We start from the raw sequence: 26247 nt of genomic DNA on the forward strand, positions 1-26247 counted from the left end.
CGTGTATGATTTATGTGTAATTAGTTTAGGATTAGAGTTAAAGGTTATGGTTAGCCATAGTGGGAATGAAATGTAGTCAATTGTGTGTGTGTGTGTGTGTGTGTGTGTGTGTGTGTGTGTGTGTGTGTGTGTGTGTGTGTGTGTGTGTGTGTGTGTGTGTGTGTGTGTGTGTGTGTGAGTGTGAGTGTGTGTGTGTGTGTGTGGCTCTGATCTCTCAATAATTAAGGTGTTGTAAAGCTTTGGCAATGCGTCTCCTGCTGATTCCTCTCGTCCGTCACTCTGTTCTGGTCTTTTTCCATAATAATGAGTGTCATTGTATGACAGTGCCGAAAAATGCCAATTGATCGATAGAATAGGCTACTTTATTTGTCAGAAATGTAAATACAGTAGCACGTGGTACAGTCAGACATTAACCCATTTGGACTGGAATACGTTGTTATTCCTTTCAATCCAGGAACACCTTTGTGTAACATTAGCTCTTCTATACTGTATATATATTTTTATAAATGTAAAAGTTTTGCAGAAAGGATTTAGAAGGCGTTTTTACAATCGGCCTCAGGCCTAAATGAGTTAAGGCTAAAATGATTCATTGTGGTCCTAATATCTATTCTAAATTTAAGAAAATCTGTCACAAAAATAAAAAAATGTCTGTGACTGCTGCGCGCTTTGGGGCCCATCTCAATAGGTCCCAATATTTTAAGACATCAGGATTAGGTTAAACCTGGCTGTTAGTCTGGTCCGGAGCAGGCTAAATCCAAAGCATTAGTTTCCATGGTAACTAATGTAGCATCACTTTCATGAAACCGAATCAAGCCTCAACATATCCACGTTAACTGGTTAAATTAATCCGGCAAGATTAACCAGATTTCATGAAACCGGTTAATCGCTGATCCAGGATATATTAAGCCAGGATATCTGTTAAATCCCAGCTTAATCTCTAATCCAGTTTCGTGGAACAGGCCCCAGGACTACCAGCAGCCTTGTTTACGCTGTGCCACTACGGCCAGTGCTTCTGTTGTTGTTACTGTGTTTTCCGTTTTTCAAGTTGCAGACTAAAGATGTCCCTTCTCACTCGCCATCTCTCGCGAGAACCGGTAGAAGCTGCGTGAGGTTCTGATCACACTCATTGGACGGTGACGCTCTGAGGCCTCAGAGCGTCTACTATAAGAGACAGTCTTTGCCTGGGTTCCGACGAGATGACATCATGTCTTTAGCTTCCTTCGGGAAGGAGTGTTGTAGTTCCTCCTCTGTTATCGGTTAGGTTTTGGTTAGGTGAAGTTATTGTTTTTGTTGCCTATTCTTTTATTTCTGGGAACACCCCACCACTGTAAGTTATACAGCTCTGCTCTAATATCCTACCCTAATTATAATACTGTCTACTAGTTATCGCTACTATAAATGATTGCCAATATACTTGAAAGTAGATTAACTTCCATCATGTATCTATTGAGCCATTTTTATTAATCGACTTTCAAGTATATTGGCAATCATTTATAGTAGCGACTAGTAGCGACTACAACTAATTAATACCTGGCAGTTGATTGATTTGGCGGTCCAAATAGTTTTTGTGTATTAAACGCCCGGGCTACTATTTGGGAAAATAACGGTAGCACAATAATACATGTCATCAACAAATGCGCTGTATGTACAAAGGAGAAAAAGCAAAAACGGCAGCCGTGAATGACATTTTACCTCCCCTTCTGGTCTCCTGCTATCTGCAGTCGTCTCTCCCTTTCCAACCTCCTTGACATCCCTGTTGACAGGCCTTCAGGGACCGTCCTCTCAGCTCCCCTCCACAGTCAGCACCTCTGTCTCTGCTAATGAACACTGTCATCCAGCCTGGCCATCTTTATTCATTGCACCTGTGGCATCCGGTGCAGTCAATGCTGATTGGCCATATTCACACAATGACACATTTTATTTTATGCCGTCATGGTCAAAGAACTTCTATAGAGCAGTGCTTCTCAAGTTAATGTGTATTTTCCCCATCTCAAAACTATATGTTGTGCCAAGGACCTCCATTAGCAAAGATTTGAGTTAAAAAGTTTTTTTTCCAAAATAGCAGATACAAGCTCATGTCGTGGCACGATCTGCTATTTTTGAATAGACCCCACTTTGAGAACAGAAAACGATCCCACTTTGAGAACCAATGCTATAGGCTAGAGAAGGGCAGTAATGGTTTAACCCGTTCTAACCTGAGATCAGATTCTAAAAATGTCTGTTTGAAAATGACAGTTTTCTGAAAAAGCTATGTTTCTATGTCAGTCGTCCTTGTAGATCTGCTATTTTTAAATAGCTAAAGCATAACGTAATGCTAACGCCAAAAGGGGTTCCGGCTTCATGTTGAAGTGTCCTTGAGCAAGGAACCTAACCCCGACCTGCTCTCGATGAGCAGGTCGGTGCCTTTGCATGGTTGCCTCTGCCATTGACCTTATGCAGACCGCGGCCATCTTGAGATCCTAAGTTGTCTAGAACTTGAGGTATTGGTAAAATAACAGCATTTTGAAAAATGGCTGCCATGGTCACAGGACAAACTTAAACGGTACCACTGTATTCCTCATCCTTGAAAATGTGGGATTAGTCACAAGAATCAAGGTGGTCTATATAACCTGCATTTGTAAAATAATGGCCATTTGGTGGCCATTTTCCGCCATCGTCACCACGGGACAAATCTGCGATGGCCCTATAGCCAAAAAAATTACTTATGGCATGTTCTAACTGTGTGCCAAATTTCATACATTTTATCGTAAAGTGCACGCTTTTTGCCTGTAGGGCCTCCGTTATATAGGACTTTTCTGTTTGGATGAATGGGCTGTCAATGGGAAGTTGCACCTATAGCACCTTGCTGGCAAGAGTGTGCAGCCGTGTGCATAAGGTCAATTGGTGTGTGAATGTAATGCACATTGTCAAGCGCCTTACATAAAGGCGCTGTAGAAATGCAGGCATTTGCATTTACCCTTCATACTGATACTTGATGCATGATTTTTACCATGCTCATGCTGCCATTTTCAGGCTTTTTATTTTCTATTCTTTTCTTCCAATTCTCTTTTTACTCCTTGAACTGAACGTGAAAACCTGCATAAACAAGAGTTTCACCTCACTTTAACACTTTAACTGTGTGTGTTCATTGATTGTTTAGAAGCAAAGTAATTCTAGTTCAGTCACTACTGACTATTGAACACAGAAAGTGAAGAATAATTTCAAGATTGTGTGCAATATTACACATTTATAATTACTGCACTGTCCAACCGCCACGTGTTGGACAGTGTCCTTACTGTAAAACTAACCCTAACCTGTCCCCACTGTAAAACATACCCTAACCTGTCCTTACTGTAAAATGTACCCTAACCTGTCCTTACTGTAAAACGTACCCTAACCGGTTTAGAGTATATATTAATAGAGACGTCACCGAGAGGAAACACTGAAGCGAAAAATACATGGTGGCCGAAAGTCAGTACTGCAGCACGAGCGGCATGTCCTTACTATAAAATGTAGTTACTGTAAAACTGTGGGGACCAGAAAAATGCCCAAATTACATGTCACACATGCACGCACTCATGCAGGCACTCATGCACATGCACACACACACACACACACACACACACACACACACACACACACACACACACACACACGCGCCTGCCCAATGGTGTCTGACAGTGAGGTGCAGACACACTAGTTCAAATCTCTCTGCCTGTAAAAAAAATCTCTTTGTTCTGGATGACACAGTTGGGGACTAGGCTATATTCTGAGGGTATTGTGCACAAGCCTCAGAACTGAGGTATTGTGCACAAGCCTCAGAACTGAGGTATTGTGCACAAGCCTCAGAACTGAGGTCGAGCCTATATATTGCCAGGGTCAAACTGCATAATGAGAGCTGTGAGCGAGCCAACCTGTCCACAGGACACACAGAAGATGGCAGGCCCAATGTGTTGTTTGGGGTTCCCTCGGTATGAGTGTCATTCTGCTCACTCCCATTCTGGTTGCTTTTGTTTGGTCTTTTAGCCAATAGCAGAGTGATTCAGACCACGTTAACCCCGGTGGCCCTATTCTGGGCATATCATTATAGGCAAACGTTTGCAAAAAGTGAAAAAGAAAATGCTACATTTTGAAATGTATTGTTGTAGTATATAGTCTCTCTCATTTGGAAACCTTTCAGGATTTAAATTTAAAAACGGAAAAAGTAGCAGATCTACAAGCTCAAAATAGAGGTTTCTGCCCCACAGCAACGATATAAGGTTAAGTGTGTGTGTGTGTGTGTGTGTGTGTGTGTGTGTGTGTGTGTGTGTGTGTGTGTGTGTGTGTGCACGCACGATGGGCCTCACAGAGCTTTTGGGTTGGCCACTGTTCAAGGAATGTGGTCCGTGGTTCTAACTGGCTTCCCTGCTTGCATGCTCCTGTGCTGGCAGAAGAATAATGTCTTTTCACTTCCTCCTCTGTGAATTAGTGCTGGGCATCGATGCAACTCAAAACGTGTCTCACAATGTGTATTTGTGCAGAGGTCAATATTCAATACCAACAGCAGCCACCACCACTACCAGACCACTCTACCATGGTTGTGATGTTCAGAAATGGTAAAAGAGGCAGCACATATAAGACGAATCTGTGTGTGTGTGTGTGTGTGTGTGTGTGTGTGTGTGTGTGTGTGTGTGACTTCACACTCTGTAAACCATCTTCAAATTCATTATATTAAAGCACCCTACTCCCTATCTAAGTTGATATTACAGCCAGCTCAGAGTGACTGCCTCCAAGTCGAGACCTCTTCTTCACTAACACCTCACCTCCCATGCCTGCTGCCTCCGCTCACAGTCTCCCCCTGGTGTCCAGCACAGTCATAGCTACTTGGCTAGACCCAACTGTTGTCCCACATACTCGCTCCTCCCCATGCAGATTCATGCGCACTCTTAAAACCTCTTATCATGCACGGAAATGGCCGCCAGTGACTGTTTTAATTAAATGAAGGAGCCAATTAGCTGACCTGCAAACTGCGTGAGCTAACAGTTTCAGGTTATTAAACTATCCACTAAGCCAAGAGGGTTTAATAACAAGAGCATTGCAGTTGAGATAGCAGAGGGCACGCCAGGGGTCTGACTGTCACACAGCACCTCTAGTACGGCCGGCTTCACTAATGGTGTCCCAATGCGACTCGCTAATGGTTGCATTTGCAAGGAATTAATGTGGAAAAGTGTGTCTGTGTGTGTGGTGTTTGAGTGAAAGAGAGTGTTTGTATGAGAAAAGCAAAGCATGTGTGAAACACAGTGTGTGTGTGTGTGTGTGTGTGTGTGTGTGTGTGTGTGTGTGTGTGTGTGTGTGTGTGTCTTGGCCTGGACGTTGGAGCAGGCCTTCATGGGTGTTTACTATAAATAACTGAGACAGGGAGGCACACACGCGCTAATCACAGCCTGTATGGATGTACTTTTTTGAGCCTGTAACAATCAATGTCGCAGACGACATCTTAGTTGGCTGATATCTAATGGTTCATTTATTTGGAAATGGTATCAGCAGTGGAAAAGTACTAGGATTTGACGCTCATTAATTCACATTATTTTTATGGAGTAGCCTTGGGCCAAGTTCAAAAGGTAGTGTTATGCACATCCATATATTTTGTCGCGGGTGCAGGACAAAGTAAACCTATCCAAAGGAAGTTAATGTCCACACAAACAGCAAAAAAGTTTTTACTATGTAAAATCAACATTTCTAGCAAATTTAGAACAGGAATTGTACTCTGTATATATATACAGTAGCCTATATTTAAAGGTCCGCTGACATGCCCCGAAATTAATATGGGTGGTACAGCACATCACGTGGTCTGACTGAAAACAGTTTGAAACAGTTTGAAACGGGGCTACGGCGCTAGCAACAAGTGGCTATAGGTCAGGCTAGCGTTTTTGACGGTACATTTAGCGTCATATTGGCTATAAATGTAATTGAAAAAAATTATTTTTTCGCCAGAAATGCTTAGTTTGAATGCAATTGAGGTTGGCGTGGGTTTTTTTAGGGGAACTGCAGCACAAGCGCAAATTTTGGACTGGAGTCCCATGTTCCCCCGGTCGCCAACACCCCTGTCTGCCCGCTCTGAGACCTCTCAGCCCCGCAGCGCGACAGTCGCGACTACGGACGGTCTGCTGTTGTCTGGCCGCTGTGAGAGCAGCGCGACTACTGTTCTTTTCCCCTCTCAGCCGCAGGCTGACATGTACACCCTCGCTCTCACTCTGTAATACCGTAGTTAGTTACCACAACATTGTTCAAGTGAACTATAGTGTGTTTATGTTTGTATTCATTGTAATAATAAATATCGCTATGCCGAGGCATAGTCTTGCGGACGAGATCATGAGCCTCTACGGGGGACTGGGCATGTGTGTACACACACAGCATAGCAACTTATGCTACTATTTTGGTGTCACATTTAGCTTGAATACTGGGTGAAAGTCTCATTCAAAAAATTAATTTTTCGCAACATTGTTCGGGTGAACTGTGTGTTTATGCTTGTTCATTGTAATAATCAATATCGCTATGATTATTTTATTTATCGCCGACGCCGCGTCGCTCCGCATGACAACATACAGTCTAGCCCGTCTCAGATGCAGGCTGCACACACACGGACGGACGGACGTATAGTCTCTGGTCAGGTCCCCGCATTGAACTGGGCATGTGTGTACGCACACACACACACACACACGCAATGGCACGGAATCTGCCTCGGGCGTCTGTAGCTCTCTTCCCCGCTGTCATGCACTATAGCCGTCTGAGACGGGCTAGACTGTATGTTGTCATGCGGAGCGACGCGGCGTCGGCGATAAATAAAATAATCATAGCGATATTGATTATTACAATGAACAAGCATAAACACACAGTTCACCCGAACAATGTTGCGAAAAATTAATTTTTTGAATGAGACTTTCACCCAGTATTCAAGCTAAATGTGACACCAAAATAGTAGCATAAGTTGCTATGCTACCACGGCCACCAAGCCCGGCGAGCCCGCATAGAAGTCGTTGGGGAAAGCTTTCGCCACTCTGACGTCAGAATCATGATAGCATTGTTTGATAGCAGTTATTAGCTCCCGAGGGGCGTGTCAGTTCTCCTTTAATGTATTTTTGAGCGGTGCGTCTGCTCCATTACGGAGCTATGTCTGTCCGTATGTCTGTCTCCATGTCTGTATGTCCGAGCATGAAAAGTGCTCAACACCTAAAGTGGCCAGTACAGTACAGCACAGAGTAGAGTGACACAGAGTACACTAGTAGTAACTACCGTATACAAATAAATGTATAGTTGCACCGCTCAGTTCACACAGGTGTGATTTTGTATACCTATTTTATAAATTAAATATATTTATATTCAAACATTTGCACAAATTATTTTTTCAATGTTGAATGCCAAAAACACGACATCATGTATTGCAGTTTTTGATTGGTGCAACCACTCCAAGGAACAGCTATGTCCGTGTTAACCCATTTTGGGTGGGAATCCCTTTTGGTGTTATGTTATGTTTTAGCTTAGGGGAGTTGCACCACATGATCGTGACAGCCCCAGAACCAGCTTCAGAACCTCGTCTGGTGGCGGGCGATGGACATTGATCCTAAACTTGTAAGTAATTAGGGATTCCTTGATGGTAAACTAATTATTTACACAACCCAAGATTTTTTTAGGGGAAAGAATGACCTCTTCCACGTTCCTGTTTGCTTAAATTGCTTGTATTGCATCCAAGAGCATCTGACACTGGCACTGGCAGATACAAAAGATTCAAAGATGCAAAGCTACACAGCGTATTGCTTTGTAACTTTGTAGCTGAAGAAGTTGAAACCAGATCATTTTTTTGTAACTTTGTAGCTGTTGTAGCCTTTGCAGCAGCTACAAATGTAGGATGTATCTTTGTATCTTAATGTCGCTGGCTTATATTGATAGACCGTCAACTGTATCTTTGTATCTGCCCATGTGAACGCAGTAGAGCATAAAGGAAAACCATCTGAGTGCACCACAGCCCATTGACGTGTATATAAGTGGACTTTTAACACTGCACTGGTTCGATGCCTTTGTCTTTTTTTTTACATTTTTTTATAACTTTTCTTAGCTCATTCTAGGTCATAGGTCGCAGATTACTAAGATTACTAACCTGCAAAACCCGTCCGTCACTCCTTCGCTCCGTCACTCACAACTCCATATATGGTTGTCATCAGGCCTCGTGACACGCTCCATATATGGCTGTCTCCATATATCATGAAGATCATGCAGATTTATGGCCTACTTGTGTGCATGGCGCAAGTTGGCAGCTCGATAGAGTGCATTTGTAGTTGTTGTTGTTGTTATTATTACTACTTGCGGGAGCAGAGCGCGCAAGTACTGTGGTCGGCTGGACCAGAAGTAATATGTATGCATGGTAGGCGTGGTTGATTAACAGCCAATTATAACCACACCTACCGTAGGCGTGGTTATGATTGGCTGTTGATTGTGACGTAAAGCTGGGTGGGTAAAAGCAACTTTATTGGTTGTTGATGGTGATGTAATTAAATGCGACCTGCTGTCGCAATTAAGCCCATATACTGTATGGAGATCCCTGATGTCATCAATATTAGTATATGGATATACTGTATGTCAGAACCTGTTCTGACATTCCGTATGTTGATCCTACCCCATCCATCCTTCCTCTTCGATGTCTCCCTTTTGACTGATACCTGTTCATTTAAACTCTAGACGGGCCTGCCCCAAAGCCGGCAAAAACTACAGTTCTCAACAGGCCCGAAAATTAAGGCCCTGTACACTGAAGACCACCGCTCCCACCCTTAGATCTCCATATATGGAGCTGACCGGTTCTGACATTACATATGTAGATCTGACCTCATCCAACCCTGTACACTCAAGACAAGCTCCATATATGGCCAGTGCACGAGGTCGCTTCTCTCCCTCAGGCGACTTACTTGTTATTATTACAGTAATGTTATCGATAGTGGTGATGGTGAACTGTTGCTGTCTCATCAGCATCCCGCCTGTCTCTCTGGTGCAGTTTACGCTCTCCCTCTAGGCTGTAGGCCTGGCCGTGGTACAGCTGGAGGGCGTCAGGTCGGATAATCCCCCCATCTCTGCCTTTCAGCAGAGGAGCTTCTCTCTAGAGAGGCACGGTTCTCTGAGCCTCAGATGCTCTGTCTGGTCCCCACATAAAGGATCATTATTACCTCATGCTGTATTTAATTGGTTGAGTAGGCATCGCTGTGTGGAGTGTGTGCCGCATCTCGTGTCATTTAACAGCATTGCCTCTCTTTTTTGCCTTACACGCACCAAGCCCTGCTTCACATTGGCCGCCTGCCTCAGGCCTAATTAGCTTGGCCTAATCCTTTTTTTCCCTCCAGTAGACTTGACAGTGTAATCTATATTTTATTAACCAGGCCATATAGGTTGAGGCTGTGGTTGGATATGGTTAAGGTGGTGCGGGTCTGTAGGGTTATTATTAGGGCTGTTGCAGCTAAGAATTTGTCACTCGCATGTATAAGTAAGTGGGTCAACACCGCGGCTTGCGGTATTAAGTCTTGTTTTTAAGTGACTTTATTTAGGCCAACCTTCCTTTTATAAAAGTGTTAAACTAACGTCCAAAGTCGTCTATGTAACACTGCAGTCCTCCTACGCTCATCATGTTTGAGCTCTGTGTTGAGCTCTGTGCTCCCCGCTGTGGAAAAGGACCCGTTGTTTTCATTGACATGACCGACTGTGCCAAAGTAGTACAAAGAAACAGATGCCCGACCTCGCACCTAGAAGAGGACATATATTTGCAAAACCGCAGACCTGTGGAACAGCAAAGATTAGAACATTTATTTAAGTTGGCATCATGATTAGATGACACCATTTAATGTATGGTTGCAGCATCACTTATCACTGCATTCTTTTCTTCATACGGCAACCTTGCACACCTGCATTTCTGCTTGTTTTCATGGACTTCAAGACCTCTGTTAACCCTACTGTATATACATTGTTGAACCATTTCCCCTGGGCTGTGTTAGGTCTACTTCTTTTTTCCCTCGACGCAAAATCTCATCACCGAAACTAGCCATGATTGTCAAGCCTGTATCGCTATTTTTGAAGAAAGTTCAAGGATGATCTGAAACCGGAGTTAAACATGCAATGGAGAGACATGGGAGTAGTGATAAGGCTCATTAGATTAGCCTAGCCCTAGCTGGGGGTTTAATTGTTTTTCATGAGGCTAATGTATGGGCTATATGTACACACCGTCCTGTTACCAAACAGCCACAGATTAAATCCCTGCTCTTGCCAAGGTGTTAATCTTTGTCATGCAAACTCTGGCTAGCACTCCCTCTCATGTATTATGGTTAAAACTAAAGTTATACAATACATTCACATCGCATGGGTGAATGTATTGTGGGCTCGTTAGATCAACTATATATTTTATTTTTGAATATATTGGAGTCTATTAAAAAATCAGCGGTTCCCAAACCTTTTTGGCCGTGCACCCCCTGTTACCTCCTGACATGGAAATATAAATTGCATAAGCTATATAGAGACATACATTTACTATTTATCCACATATATTAACCTGAATATGGCATATACAGTATATGCAGCATAGGCTATATTCTGCATATACTTGCCATATATTGTCATAATATGTTCATATATTTAAAATAAAACCATAGCACCACCACCACTAGGGGTGCACGCACCACAGTTTGGGAACCACTGTATTAGACAATGTTATTGTGTTTAAAATTGCGGCACTTTGGCTGTCTAATTGCGATACCGATGTATTTAGGAATGATCGATATATGGCCTAGTGCGTTATGTGGGCCCGGCTCTGCTGTGAAGCACTGGTTGGTATCCAGGCCATGATGTCACATCCAGGTCATCATCAATACAGTACTGCATGTACGCATGCAGCTCTCAGCCTCTCCTCTTGTGTTCCCTATATAATGGTACGTTTTAGTGGCCGGTCTGTCAGGGCGGCGCAGGCAAAACAAGCCAGCACCCCGGCCACTAATGTAGGCCCTGTGATGAGGTAATAATGGTCTTCTGTTGCACTGACACCTGTGCCTTTGTCTGCACACGCACGCACACACATGCGCTGCGCGTGCAAGCCGTGCATGGACACACACACAAACACACTCAAAACCCTCCCTTAATTCCAGCTTTTTCATTTTATTTCCCTCCCACTGGTTTCCTCTCAGCAGCTCTCTCTCCCCGCCTCCTCTCCCTTCGCTTCCACTCTGCTCCGCTCCCCTCCTCTCCCTTCGCTTCCACTCTGCTCCGCTCCCCTCCTCTCCCTTCGCTTCCACTCTGCTCCGCTCCCCTCCTCTCCCTTCCCTTCCACTCTGCTCCGCTCCCCTCCTCTCCCTTCGCTTCCACTCTGCTCCGCTCCCCTCCTCTCCCTTCGCTTCCACTCTGCTCCGCTCCCCTCCTCTCCCTTCGCTTCCACTCTGCTCCCCTCCCCTCCTCTCCCTTCCCTTCCACTCTGCTCCGCTCCCCTCCCCTCCTCTCCCTTCGCATCCACTCTGCTCCCCTCCCCTCCTTTCCCTTCCCTTCCACTCTTCTCCTCTCCCTTCGCTTCCACTCTGCTCCGCTCCCCTCCTCTCCCTTCCCTTCCACTCTGCTCTGCTCCCCTCCTCTCCCTTCGCTTCCACTCTGCTCCGCTCCCCTCCTCTCCCTTCCCTTCCACTCCGCTCCGCTCCCCTCCTCTCCCTTCGCTTCCACTCCGCTCCGCTCCCCTCCCCTGTCTTTGGGGAAGCCGCGCCCCCCTCTTAGATGCCAAGTTCGTTTGCATATTAACCGTTGTGTTGCCAAGGAGCTGTAGCTCCTTTTGCCATGTGACTGCTCAAGCATGTGCATGTTGACTATTCCTTCTTTTCCCTCCCTTGCTTTGCTCTCCTTTTTCCGCACGCACGCACGCACACTATTTCCAGCATTAGTGAACATTTATTCCATCAGAGCTATGTGGGCAGCTAAAAGTCTTATCGGGTGTTGTCTTTTTCCTTCTCTTCCCTCCCTGTCACTGAGCACCTTTTACATGCATCAAAAAGCCGTTTGCCTGTTGCTGTGCTCATATAGAGTGTCGCAGTCCCATATGACGAGCGGCCCGGAAGAGAATTTCACATTCATTTTTCCCATAGACGTTTCAGAAAGTATTTATTTGAAGACCTGTAAGCCTCGGTCGGACAAAGCCAACTCAGATGGTGACAACTCATTAACAAATTATTAGAAAGAAGGCAAAAAACACACCCGTGTGAGGTGGGTTGTGCAACTCTGTGCGTTCCCACAGGAACGCACCCAGGGTGCCGACCCGGTTCCGGCGAGCCGCCCCACGTCCGAAACGGTTGAGAAATGACAGAGTTACCGTGTGGGGGTCCCCAGGGGGTCCCTCTACTGTACTGTACAGTACTGTACTGTCACTGTACTGTAGGCTACTGTCACACGTGAAATCATCATATATACAGTTAATATGTGTGTGTTTGTTAGGCTGCACAACAGTGACACTTGGTGATGAAAACCAACCAAACGCTATTTTCGTGCTCGGACACAGCCAGCCAGGGACCCAGGTACACAGCCAGCCAGGGACCCAGGTACACAGCCAGCCAGGGACCCAGGTACACAGCCAGCCAGGGACCCAGGTACACAGCCAGCCAGGGACCCAGGTACACAGCCAGCCAGGGACCCAGGTACACAGCCAGCCAGGGACCCAGGTACACAGCCAGCCAGGGACCCAGGTACACAGCCAGCCAGGGACCCAGGTACACAGCCAGCCAGGGACCCAGGTACACAGCCGGCCAGAGACACACAAAGCTTTTGAGTGGTTGCACCACTCAAAAAGGGCAGGGTACAATACTTTATTGTTCAGCCCAAAAATGTTGTTTATTGTCATGATTTGTCAAAATTGTCACCATCCGAGATGGCTTACTGGTCTTTAAATAAATATTTTATGAAACGTCTCTGGGAAAAAAATATTGGAAATTGGGCACTCGTCATGAAAGGGGTGGGATTGCGACACTATAATGGATTGAATCAGTGTTTCTCTGCACCATTGATGTTTTCTTCTTTAAAAACTAAAATTAAAATGACTAAGAGTTTGCTTTGGAAATACTTTATTTTTGCTTTATATCGAGGTTCAGCGCAGATGCCATGCACAGTTTGATAATTGCAACATAGTTAATTTAGCTTTGGTTTGGGTGTTGTCAGTGATAGTGGTTTTTATTTGGTGTGTTGGTTGGGTTCCCAGCAGAAATGTAGTGCATCTGTCGTTTGGTTCTCCCCTCCTTCTTTTGGGTCCAAACTCCAAAGCCTTTATCTCACACACACACACACACACACACACACACACACACACACACACACACACACACACACACACACACACACACACACACTAAAGTCATTTATTTATGGCCGTATAAGCAAAACACATGGGTTTGTTGTACACAAATGTATTTATGTTATCGAGCCCACATGTTTTCCTCTGCAATACTTTAATTCCATATTAAGCTTGCCTTAATATGGCACTCACTCACTCACTCACCCACCCACCAACAATTTACAGTTTACATTAGGCATTTAGCAGATGCAAGAGCAACACAAGATAATACATCAAATACATAGAAATAGTCATCTAGGATCAAAAGTAAACTAGTAAGAAGCTAACGTCCATCTAACAGTATAATATATGTACAATCAAACTTAAAGTATATCTCATACAACGTGCTATCAAGATGACATGTTTTAGCCTTTGCATACGCCTGCAAGGTCGTCGAGGCTAGGGCAAGTGCTATATGGCTAAGGTGCAGTTTGAATAGGTGAGTTTGCAGTCTATGGCGGAAGATTGGACGTGAGTCTGCACAGTTCTAACTGCAATGGGGAGTTCATTCCACAGTTTGGGAGCCAGAAGGGAGAACAGTTTGTTACTTGAAGTAGCTCAAAGTCCTATTCATATCCTTAATGAAGGGGTAGGAGATGCAACAGTTTATGTTGTGTGAGAGATGGTAACAAATATACAGTTGTGATAGAAGAGACCATTTCTTCATATTTCTGTGTGCCTACTGCATAGGAACCGCTATGTTGGGTGCTAAATCAGCGGGTTTTACTTTTACAGGGTTGAATATAAATCCCAAAGTGATTGGGTGAGACATGCCGTCAGTGGGGTAGGGAGCACTCCGCTGTGTTCATCGTAGGGAGGAGTTACTATTCTCTGCCTGTCGAGTTGCTACGGAGTCGTCTCAAGCCAACTTCACAACTTGGTGGTGTCTCTCGTAGCTCAAGTTTGCTTGAGAGGGCGCCGCTCCGTCGCACGTAAAACTATAGGGCGAAAGTGCCTATAGTTAGTTATAGTGGGGCATAAAACTGTGTCGTGTCTAGTACCGCAGTATGGGATACATTTCAGATTTTGAGACCATTCGTGGGCATTCGCTCTCCCACTGATTTCCAAATCCAGTGGCGTTTATGGCTGTCACGATTAGGACATTTTAGTTGACGATAAATGTCACATATGTGCAATTTAATTGTGTCGAACATTATGAACAAAAAATAATATTCCATTTGGCTTTTAGGCTTTGTAATCAAAATATGCACAGGGCATATATGACAATAACTTAACATAACTTTATTCTGTATTTTATGAATGATGTTGCGTCATGTTTTGAGCTTGTAGATCGGCTACAGTATTTTGTATTTCCACAGTATTTCCACTAGGCCTAGTCGTGCTGCGTTGTGAGCTTGTATATCTGGTATTTTTGGTGAGTGACACCTATGTGCAACTATCTTGGTATAACTCAGGCTTTACACTCCTCTCCAGTCTGGGAGGCCATTCATGTGGCTTTGATTTGGGACACAAATCTCCTATTGGACAGTATTTGAGCTTAGGATATTTCCCTACAGTTATGCATATTCCACATGGCTTTAGCCTTTCATCAACTGTTGTTTTTTTTTTTGGGGGGGGGTAAATAACTCAGGATATTATCTCCTTCATCATGCGATGGTGTGTGTGTGTGTGTGTGTGTGTGTGTGTGTGTGTGTGTGTGTGTGTGTGTACTCAAGTGCATTTTTGCCACAGTTGGTTTTTGGACATAATGCATGCATGTCCAATGCATGCAAGGGTTCCTGCGCTGACCTGGCAGTGACCTGTGTTTGGCCTCACGCCAGCCATGTGCGTCTGTGTATGTCTTAGCGCCATGTGCCAGCCAGTGCACATGGCCACTGCATCATGCACTAAGGAGCCCCCTCATAGGCTGTCTCTCTCTCTCTGTCCCGACCTGGGGCGGGGAGGCAGGAAGCACTTGGCCCATCCCCTCTGGCCCTTCCCCAGAGCTCCACTTGCAGAGTGATATCCTCCAGGAAAGTGGGTGGTCAGATTGTGTCTGAGCTCACTGCCCAGGAAGCAGCACGCACTGTGTTTGGCTTGAATGACATTGCCAGAGGGAGGGAGGGAGGGGAGGGGCATTTTGTTGTGCTGTGGCATTTGTAGGTCACAAAGAATTGTGTAATCAGTTGCAAAATCTGTCATAATAGATTATATTTGTGACAATCTATCCTTTTTTAAGAGATGATTCAGCAGAAATATTGTTCAGGCACGTTGACATCAGCCTATATCTGAAACCCAAGCCATGTGTTAATATTCTTGCGCTCTTGTATATATAGATACAGTATTTTTGGGGTTAAGTTGTAAAAGTTAATGTAATAACTGCTAGCACCATCTGCTGGCCTACTTCCTTACAAAGAACCAACGAGAGAGAGGGAGGGAGTGAGCGAGCGAGTGAGAGAGAGAGAGGAAAAACGAGTCCGGGTTTTAACGACATCTCTAATATTCATGCTGATGCATTTTGCTGCTTTGTGCTTTCATTTTCCACCGCGCTGCCTGCCCTGCCGGAGACTCTCGCTCGCCATACACGCCCCATCCAGCCAGGGAGAGGAGAGGGGAGGGGATCAAGAGAGGGAGAGAGAGAGAGAGAGAGAGAGGAAAAGGAGGAATAGGGGAAAAACACAAGCGAGAGGGGGGAAAAAGGAGAAAAATAACAACCAACGACCGAGCAAAGGGAGAGCCAACACAAAAGCCTTTTGTATACAAAGGAGTAACCTACCTTATCCCAGGAGGTGAGGAGGAGAAGAGGAACGGAGGGAGAGTGGAAAGACACGGAAAGAAGAGAGCCGGAGAGCCTGAGAAGACACTGAAAGAGAGAGAGAGAGAGAGAGAGAGAGAGAGAGAACACACAATCGCCGGTGGAGAGAGAGAGGGAGAATCAATGAGTAGGGAGGAGAAAGGAGGAGGCAGGAGACGGCAGATCTGACACACACACACACACACACACACACACTCAGACGTGCACATAACGCGCACGAGTGAGTGAGTGAGTGAGTGAGCCGGGAGACGGAACGACGGCAGAAGTGCGCGGCAGAAACGGAGGCAGAATGAGAGCTTCCTGGACTGCCACGACGCACCTCCTCCACTGCCACCCACAGCACCGCGGCTCTCCCGCGAGAGAAGGATCTCCCATGCGCTCCTCTTGAGAGCCCAGCCCGCTGGGGGAGGAGGAGGACAAGCCAAAGCGGCCCAGGAGGCATACTTCTTCTCTTTCCTCTTCTTCGTCTTCTTCCTCCCTTTCGTGTTGTTGTTCTTCTACTACTACTACTACCCACGCCACTACTTCTGCTTCCCCTTGTTCCTCCACTCCCGCGAGGAGAGCTGCTGACCCGACGGACGGACAGACGGCCGGAGGAGGAGGAGGAGGGAGTAGGAGAGGGGGAGGGAGGGAGGGGGGGGCACGCAGCAGGCTTGACGGAAGGAGAAGAAGAAGAAGAGGGAGACACACACTACATAAACCCCGTCGAGGGAGAGTGAGTGAACGGGCAAGGGAGGGAGACTGACAGAGAGAAGAGAGAGGAGGAAAAAAAAAAAGCCGGCGAAAGGGCAAGGCTTTTGTTAGGCTGTTGGAGAGAGAGAGAGAGAGAGAGAGGGGGAGTAGAGTGAAGGAAAAAAAAAAAAACATGTCTACAGTGAAGAGGCCAAGAGGAAGGGTAAGTGAGCCGGGAGGGAGGGAGGGAGGGGGGAGGGGCCGGCAGGAACTGAACAGCCCTCCTCTGCTTACTGGCTCATGCTGCACTGCCGCCATCTTGAACTCATTGCTGTGTGTGTTTTATTTTTTTCCCATTTGCTTTAGCTGTGCTATACAGCCTTATGTAGGCATTCTAGATTGCCTGCCCCCCCCCCCCCCCCCCCCACCATCTCCTCGCTCTATTCATGTTCTTTACACACATCCATCGTCCCTCGCTTGCTCGCTCTCACGCTACACAGGTATATCTGTCCGCTGCTACTGTTTATGTGGACAGTGTGTGTGTGTGTGTGTGTATGTCTCCCATGTGTTGAGTCACTAGAGGTGTGTGTGTGTGTGTGTGTGTGTGTGTGTGTGTGTGTGTGTGTGTGTGTGTGTGACTGTGTGTGACTGTGTGTGTGTGTGTGTGTGTGTGTGTGTGTGTGTGTGTGTGATCCAGCTGGCCCAGAGTTCGCTCTCTCTCTCTCTCTCTCTTTCTATAGCTCTCTTTTTGCTGTAATGGTCCCCATCGTTTTCATGGGAGCTAGCTAGAGAGATTGAAATCACTGCAGTGCTGGCAGCCTGTAATTTCAGTTATTTATAGATGTATTACAACAGCTGCAGTGCTCACTTTTGGTGCATTTTATTCTCTCTCTCTCTCTCTCTCTCTCTCTCTCTCTCTCTCTCTCTCTCTCTCTCTCTCTGTAACTGTGTGTATGTGTCTGTCTTTCTTCATTCTTGTTTTAATGTTTCTTTCCTCCTCCTCTTCCCCCATACCACTTCTTTCCCTCATGTTCCCTCATGTTCTACACTATTTCTCCTCCCACCCAACCCCCTTGTTTTATTATTTTTTCTACCTTGAACTTGAATGAGAACATTCCAGCGTGAAGCAATCATTTTCCTTCTTAATGGCCTCCGCAGCAGCGCACGTGAAAATCATAATGCAGCTCTTGTGCCCCAGCCCCCCCCCCCCCTCTCTGCTTCCTTCAAAAATGAATTGCTGGTCCCCCCCCCCCCCCCACCCCCGCCTCGCCACTTTTATTTGTTGCAAGCTTCGACATAATTCTCTTTATTTAGCTCACAGCGTGAGAGGGGGAAAGATCAGCCAGCCTTGCCTGAGCGTGCGCACACACAATACAAAACTATTGTTTGTATACAGGGTTAATGTTTGTTTTTCCTTAAACAAACAGTAAAAACTCCATTGACATGGACAGAGTTTAATGTTTGTTTCGTCCATGATTGTTTTGTCTGATAATTTCTTCATACAAGATGTGTATATATATCGCCTCTCACTTCACATAGGAGTGATTTTTTTCCTATTATGTCCGGCCTTGAGGGTTTGTGTAAACACAAACATTGAATGCCATTGACATTGCATGGCGGTGGCCATTATTGAGTGTTTGTCTAAACGGAAACAAAAGTGAGGACGCAAATTGTGATTGGCCAGAATGAGATGATGTATGATGATAAGAGCGCCCCTCACTTCACACAGGTGAGATTTATTTTTAGATTATAGGTTAGCCTCTAGTGTATGGGCTCTCTCTTCTCCCTGGGCTCCTGGCCCACCACAAGGCAACTTAAGGAATAACCGCCGCAGTCCCGCCATGTATTATTCACATATTATCACGTAGCGGGCAACACGTTTGGATTATTTATGTGTGTCGGGGCTGGCTGGCTGGCTGGTTGATGTTGACGTGAGCCCAGCTCCGGCTGGTGTTCTCCGTACTTAATGTATAGCTGCGACTAAAGGGATTTCATTTGACTTGGTAGTTTCCCCCGGAGAGCTTTGGGGACGGTGTCACATGATTTCTTCCATACTGGTTTCGGAGGCCTTTTCTTCAACCCCACTGCAACAAACTGTCTAGAGGAAACACTGTTCTCAGTGACTGTGCTGGAATTTGACAGGGGGTCAGCGAATGGAGAGGGAGAGCCCAACCCCTGTGTGTGTGCGTGCGTGTGCGTGCGTGCGTGCGTGTCTATGCGCTCACGTGTGTATACCTGTGTATGGCATTGGCAGGGGACACTGGCTGTACTGTATGTTGTTGGTTTTGTAGAGCATTTCTAGATCTCTTGTTGGAGAGAGAGGGTAAAAAGGTGACATGAAACACAGAGCTGAATGCTGTTTGTTGTGAGTTCTCCTCTAGGAGGTGTTAGTAACACTGTGTGCTTTTTTTCCTCCATTGTTTTGGTTCTGCTTCTTGTTTTTCAAGGGAACTACAGAAGGTTTTGCTTGTGTAACTCGTCGATTAGCCTGTAGCTACGTGGCTAAGAAATAGCCCTTTGCTGAGCTCAGAACAGCAGAGTCACCTCATTTGTTCCTTTTTATAGCGTTCTCTTCCCATGTCACCGCAAGGCCGTGCATTACGAAACATGTGTACAGTATATGATGAGCACAGGGGTTTTGGGAGCTGCACAGTGGAAAGTGTTTGGCTTTATTATTTATATTTGTTAAAGAAAAGAAAAATCATGGCTCCCTGTGGAAAGTGATTTAGGGCCAGGCCAAGCTCAAAGTGTCTGTGAGGAAATGTGCATGGAGGCTGAATGCAGCCAGTGGATGCCACATGGCAACTGCTTGATTAACTGTGTGCGTGTGCGCGTGTGTGTGCGCGCGTGTGTGTGTGTGTGTGCGCACGTTCTAATAGGTTTCAGTTCAGGCCTCAGGGAAGAAAGTAAACTGTATGGCTTATTTTTCTCTTATGTGAGAAAATCACAGTTTCAACCAACCACGCCACCACTGCACTGAGCTAGGTCGACTTCACCTAAACAGGGACGTGTACACTTGAGCGTCGTTCAGCTGTGCGTGTGTGTGTGCGCGCGTGTAGCAAGTAGACTACAAACATATATCATCTCCTTCAATTTAAACTGTAGAGTCCATCAAAGTTGCCGTGATATGAATCATTCTCATCTTTATTTAGCGCTTAATTTGCAGTGGGGGTAGGGGGCCCCGCTGCAAAGCACAATTAAGAAACTAATTATAGAATGCACATATTCAAACTCATTTCTTCTTCTTCTTCTCTCCCTCTCAGCCTCGGAAGAACGCTAATGGTCCCGGGAGCCAGGCTCCGGTGCTCAGCACGCCAATGAAGAGCAGCACGTCGTCGTCGTCGTCGTCCTCCTCCTCCTCCTCGTCCTCTTCGTCCTCCTCCTCCTACAGCTCGCTGTCTGAGAAGCGTTCGCCCCGGCGGCCGCCCCACGCGCTGCAGCAGCAGCAGCAGATGGAGGCCATGCCAGAGGACAAGCAGGAGAAGGCCAACCGCATCATCTCGGAGGCCATCGCCAAGGCGCGGCAGCGTGGCGAGAAGAACATCCCGCGGGTCATGAGCCCCGAGAGCTTCCCCAGCTCCTCGTCCTCCCAGCACAAGACGCGCCGCGAGCGAGCGCACAGGGAGAACAGCGGCAAGGGCCGGCCCAAGCTGAAGCTGAAGGCCTGCAAGAAGGCCCGCATCGTGGCTTCCTCCAAGCCCAAGCAGAAGGCCAAGATCGGGTATGTATAGTTGCTCTCAGAGCTTGCTAGTTATCCTGTAAGCTGTTTTGACCGGCAGTCTCGACTTTTTGTTTGGCACACGCTGAAATGCATTATGGGCTATTTTTGGTGTGCGACACCTGTGCACAATTAAGTATGAATCAGCCATTGGTTGGATGTTTTCTTGCTGTTAATGCTGTGCACTCCCTATTAAGCTATATGACCAGCAGAAATAGCCTGTACATTCTGTCCCTACATTTTCTGTGTCCTTTGCATTTTGTAATTATAAAGCAGTAGTGGATTAGGTCAGAGCTCTGGCCTCTTGTTGTTGTTTTTTTCTCTTCTCGGATAGACAGCAGTTATCCTACTTATTGTTGCACCGACAACTGGCAGTTGCCAAGATGGCAGCTCAAAGTTCAATTTAATTTACAGCATGCTATAACAATAAACCCAGGGGAGGGGCAAAACAAAGGCTGCATTTAGCTAGCTATTGGTTGATGCAGACTGGTAGCCTGCAGGGTTGAGGCATGTAACACTCACTGATGTATAGATAATCTGCTTCCCATCCCCCTGGTTAGCGCTGTGCTGTACTGCAAACCACACCCAGTACGAGCTAATAAAATATCAGCTGATACAGACCTGAGGACTGAGAGGATGGGTGGGGGCGAGGGGCTGACGGCTGAAGGCGGAGAGCAATGTTTGGATAATGTCAGCAAGCCTTGACGCAGCTGAATTCCCAGCCATGAATCCGTGAGGTTATTCAACGAGCTCTGTCCGGGGAGAACTCGACAATGTTCGGCGGCAATGTCGCCTGGCTGGCGGTTTATTTTACTGATTAATTACTGTATTATGAACCCAGTGGTATAGGGGAAATAATTCTAGCACGTAATGGTTTTTGGCTTGAATGTGTGTGTGCACGTGATGATGTGAAATCTACGGGTGGTGCTGGAGAGCTGTGAGGGCAGAGGTGACATGCGTCACACCAATGACACCTCTATTGACGAAACATCATCATCAAGACAGCATCACAATCCCTGCTATAACCAATTGAACCCTATATGCTTCTCTTTGACCGGGATCACGCGTTCTTGGTCCCTTCCTTTCCCCCCTCCACATTAAAACGCTACACCAAAGATAGCACATCTACAGCTGGATCTACAGTATCATTCTACATATAGCTTGTATAGCTGCTATTTCTGCCCGGAAGGTTTGCTATTTAAATCAAATGTTTGCCTATCATGATGACATGCCCATAATAGGGACCGCTAGGGGGTTCATATGGTTAACCCATTCTGACCTGAGATCAGATTCATACGAGGTTTCCACGGGACACACACTGGTCTGATTAACCCATTCTGACCTGAGATCAGATTCTGAAAAATGTCAGTCGCTCTTCGATTTTTCAAAAATAGCAGACCTACAAGCTCGTATCGCGCCACTCGGTGGCGCGATATGAGCTTGTAGATCTGCTATTTTTCAATAGCTAAAGCATAACATGATGCCGACACCAAAATGGGTGCCCGGTCAGAATGGGTTAAAGGACCACTTCACCACTTTTCAACCTACAGTATCTTCATATAATTGGTCCTCACTAATGTTCATGATAAAATACCACAATTATTTTCTACTCTTCATGTCTGTGGGCTGTTCAGAAACCCGTCGTCCACCAGTGACATCAACGTTGGGTAGATTTATTTTAATCCATTCTGGACGGGAACCCCTGTTGGTGTTTTAAGCATTATGCTATACTTTAGCTATTGGAAAAATAGCAGATCTACAAGCTCAGAGCGCGCCACCGAGTGCACCGCTACGAGCTTGTAGATCTATATATTCTTTCAAAACTGTCAGCATTTAGAAGACATTTTCGGGCCTAAAAGATATTTGTTCAAAAATATTTAAATCTTTATTATCGTGAGAATGAATCGGCTTCCATTTTCGCATTGCAACTTTTCAGGAATAGAAAGCCTACAGTTTCTATTAGCTTGGATTGCCCATCGATGATGTCACTGGTGGACGAGTTTCTGAACTGCCCACAGCCCTCCTATGAGACATAGACTGAGTAGAAAAATTACACATGACAACTCTGGCAGTTTTCTTTAATCACTTTAGGAGCACCTGCTGTAGCCATTGCAGCACATAAACATGTGTGTCGAGTGCTGACTTCATCACTGCTGCTGCACTGTTGCTCCACCCCTAACAGGAAATGTTTCATTTGGTCTCCTATTAGTCCCACGGGGGGAATTCAGTTTTCAGTTTCATCCAACTGATTACTGCTCAAATGGTTATGATGAGCGCAGACGAACTGAGAAGAACCGGTGACTTTTCGATTTATGACCACCTTGCTCAGAAACACAAATTGTCTTCTCTTTTCCGCCATTTGCCAAGATGTTGTCTAGTAATGACCAGAGTGTAGAGTAGGAGACACGCTTTGGTCTCGCCGCAAAGCGGGTGCCTATGGGCTATAGTTCCAAACATTGCTCCTATGGCTGGAACTATCCCATTGAGATAGAATGAGCACTTCCGCATCCCATTGTTACAATGGGAGCCAACGCTAGTCTCGACACTCTCTTACTATATTACTCTAGTCTGTTGCAGTTAGTAACATCTAACAACAAAATACATCTTACATCCAGCATTTTACATTGCAATACACTACAGTATATCTCTACTCCATTTCAGGTCTCATCTATAACATTTGATATAGAATTAGCTTTATTTGCTAGTATAATTAGGGCAGCTGGAAGGACTTAAATAATAGATTTTCTTGACATTGTTGCTCATATTATAATTAGCTCCTCGCAGGACTGTTGATCATCCCACTAATTCTGGTCTGTTGGACCAAACTGATGTTTGATCAGCATTACACTGACTTATTGTAATCAATACAGAGATCAATTTCCTTCCACGCTGCATTACACATTTTGCTAAAATAAAATGATTTAGCCTTTTCTGCCTTTAGTGATGGTTGAAGTGCAGATGGACAGGACATGCTAGACCAGCGGGTGCCCCAAATGTTGCTACGTTTTGTTGTCACCAGGATTTAGAGAGAGTCAGTGTTGTTTTTGGCAGCAAAGTTGGATTTTAGTTTTAGTCATAGTCTCTTGTATAGTTTTCATTTAAGTCACTTGGAATGTTTTAGAGTTAGTCTAGTTTTAGACTAAATAAATTATAAGATTTTTGTCGACTAAATCTACAGTTGATTTAGTTGACTACAATGTACAGTATCTTGGCGGTCCTTGATGCCGTCGTAATGACTGTTTTTACACTTGCTGAAAATAGCTGATCTACAAGCCCACAACACGTCGCAGAGCGACGCATTGTGGGCTTGTAGATCTGCTATTCTCAGCATGCAACTAATTGTGACTTATACTGGATCTCTTGTCCACTAGTCCCTTCCTAACATTTTAGTCTAGTTTTTATTTGTTGACGAAATTGTCAGTATATTTAGTCTTAGTTTTAGTCATCATAGCTTAGTTTTCATTTAGTTTCCATTTAGTTTTCGTCAGTGGAAAAAGGTAGTCGACGAACATTTTTCGTCTTAGTTTTAGTCAACGAAATCAACACTGTTGAGAGTAGAACTGGGCTTTTGACTGGAAGGTGGAATCCCAGGGCTGGTCATGGGAAAACGGAGGTTGTACAGATTGAGAAACTAAACTACCTTCCCTTGCTTGAACAAAAACCTTTGAGATGTTGTTGGGTAAGAACGTAACCCAAGGGGCACGGTTGCACAGTTGGTAGTGCTGTCGCCTCACAGCTAGAAGGTCCTGGGTTCGATTCCCGCTGGGGGGCGCTGGCGGCGTGTTTCCTCCTCCATCAGTGCCCATACCCAAGGTGGGGTTGGCGTGGGGTTGGAGTTTGCATGTTCTCCCCTAGGGTAGGTACCCTCACAAAAAACATGCAGTAATCCTGGTCTCTAAACTGCCTCCCCCTGGCCAGCCGAGGCGCCTGATGGAGGGGAAAGGAACTGGTTGGAATAACGTGTTCCTTCCACGCGCTACGTCCGGCTGGGGAAACTCCCCCCTGTCAGGTGTAAAGGAGCAACTTGGACACTCAGGCATGAAGGAAGCATGAGTTCAAGTCCATTGCTCTCGACTCCCCATGTCCCCCATATATAGGTTGGCGGAGGGTGTGTAGAGCTCAGGATCACATTAGATAATTGACACAGGGGTGAAAAATGGGTTACAAGATCGTGGGATAAAGAATACATTAAAAAAAAGAACGTAACCCTCCCAGTAGCTGCAGGGGAGCTGCTCAGTGGCTAACGTACGGTAGAATAATGTGGTTGTATTGGAAAGTTCCCAGGGGAGATCGTGTCTGTCAATGGGAAGCTGGGTGAACAAAAAGCACATAATGCCGAGAACAATCCAGGCCTGGATGAATTTCTGCTATACTAAATAGGCTATATCCTGTGATACAGATGAGGAACCGATTAATTGCATTACGAAATTCTTGTGTCACTATTTACATTCTGAGCTGTCTAACCTACTTTGTATGGCTTCTAACAAACGTTGGCTCACATGAGGGAAGAGAGTGAAAGCAGGCTAAGCAGCAGCCAGTGTAGCCTGGCCTATCTGGCCTACTATTGTTTCAATGGCCCTTTTCATAAGCCTCATTACGTCATGCATTCCAACCATTTTGAAACATCCAACTAACTCAGCCAATGGACTGCTAGAACTGCACAGAAAACTGTACTGTAAAGGCTTACCCCTTTTTTTTTATTTAGTTTTCTTTTGTTTAGTTTGTTCTCCCCCGATGTTCTAGTTATTGTGATGTTGTTATTTAAGCACGTTAAGACCTGTGTAGATATAATGATAGCTGTGGTCTGTTTCACCGTTTCAATAACAATAGCCTATTTCACTTACGTGAAGGTTGTTGTGTACAAATAGCAAATAGTGATGCGGCTCAGAATACTACAGCATCTGATCTTTAACCATAATATGACAGGACTAAAAATATAATGCAAAACATAATGTCTTTCTTTAAAGCCTAAAATATATATATATGTTTTCTTTGTGATACCGATACATATGAACGTAAAGTACACTACATACACACTGACCATATACTGTGAACATGCTCTGAAAATGCACGTGCCACGTTAAGTGGTCAGATGGGTGGGCCGCAAATGCTTTCAGTCAGTGAACAGGTACTGTACGTAGAACAGTAAATGAGGTCAGTCATCATCACCTCACCTCAGAGCGCCACAGACAGGCAAACTCAGTCTCATTCCGCATAGTTGTGGCTTAATTTAGTACAGCAGCAAAGGTAATGTGTAATGTGACATTTCCTAAACTAGATGGAATCCAATCCAATCCACTTTATTTATATAGCACATTTTACAACTCAACGTTTCCAAAGTGCTAGTTTATAGGCAAACGGCTGCACAGAATGACATGGAACTTTCAGGAAAAGCAACAGTCCTGTGGTTACCCGATTAAAAATAGGGGATATTTGGTCAAGGTCAAAGGTCACAAGAGTGAAAAATTATTGCCATAACTCCAATGTAATTAAAACTAAGAACAAACTGTTCTTTCGGTTGCCTGGAATGGATTAAACATTTTTGGGGTCATAGTAACCTGTCAAATTTGTTCACTATTTTGAAAAACGATCTACATCGACAGCTTGTAGATTGGCTATTTTAACTGTTCCAAATAGTAAAAAAAGGTAGAGTAGTTTAAGGATAAGAGAGGAAAACAGCCCATAGGGCTCTATTTATTTTATAAATCTGCGTTATATATTACTCAACAGTTATTATATTTATTAATCTTTGTTTTGCTA

The 26247-nt window shown here is 45.2% G+C and overlaps 1 protein-coding gene across 9 annotated transcripts in view; it reads left to right on the forward strand.

Annotated features, from left to right (window-relative positions):
• Nucleotides 1–26247, forward strand: part of chd9 (chromodomain helicase DNA binding protein 9) — a 137643-nt gene that overhangs the window by 26527 nt on the left and 84869 nt on the right. For 8 of the 9 annotated variants that reach the window (XM_080761440.1, XM_080761442.1, XM_080761445.1 and 5 more), the window contains one exon: nucleotides 20033–20490. In XM_080761440.1, coding sequence (XP_080617566.1) covers nucleotides 20033–20490 — 458 coding nt within the window. Of the gene's footprint in view, nucleotides 1–16820; nucleotides 16993–20032; nucleotides 20491–26247 lie in introns of those variants that run through there. The other variant, XM_080761447.1, reaches the window with a different exon arrangement.

Source organism: Protomyctophum bolini, assembly GCF_963924005.1.
Source record: "Protomyctophum bolini genome assembly, chromosome: 1".
In the NCBI taxonomy this organism is placed as follows: Eukaryota; Metazoa; Chordata; class Actinopteri; order Myctophiformes; family Myctophidae; genus Protomyctophum; species Protomyctophum bolini.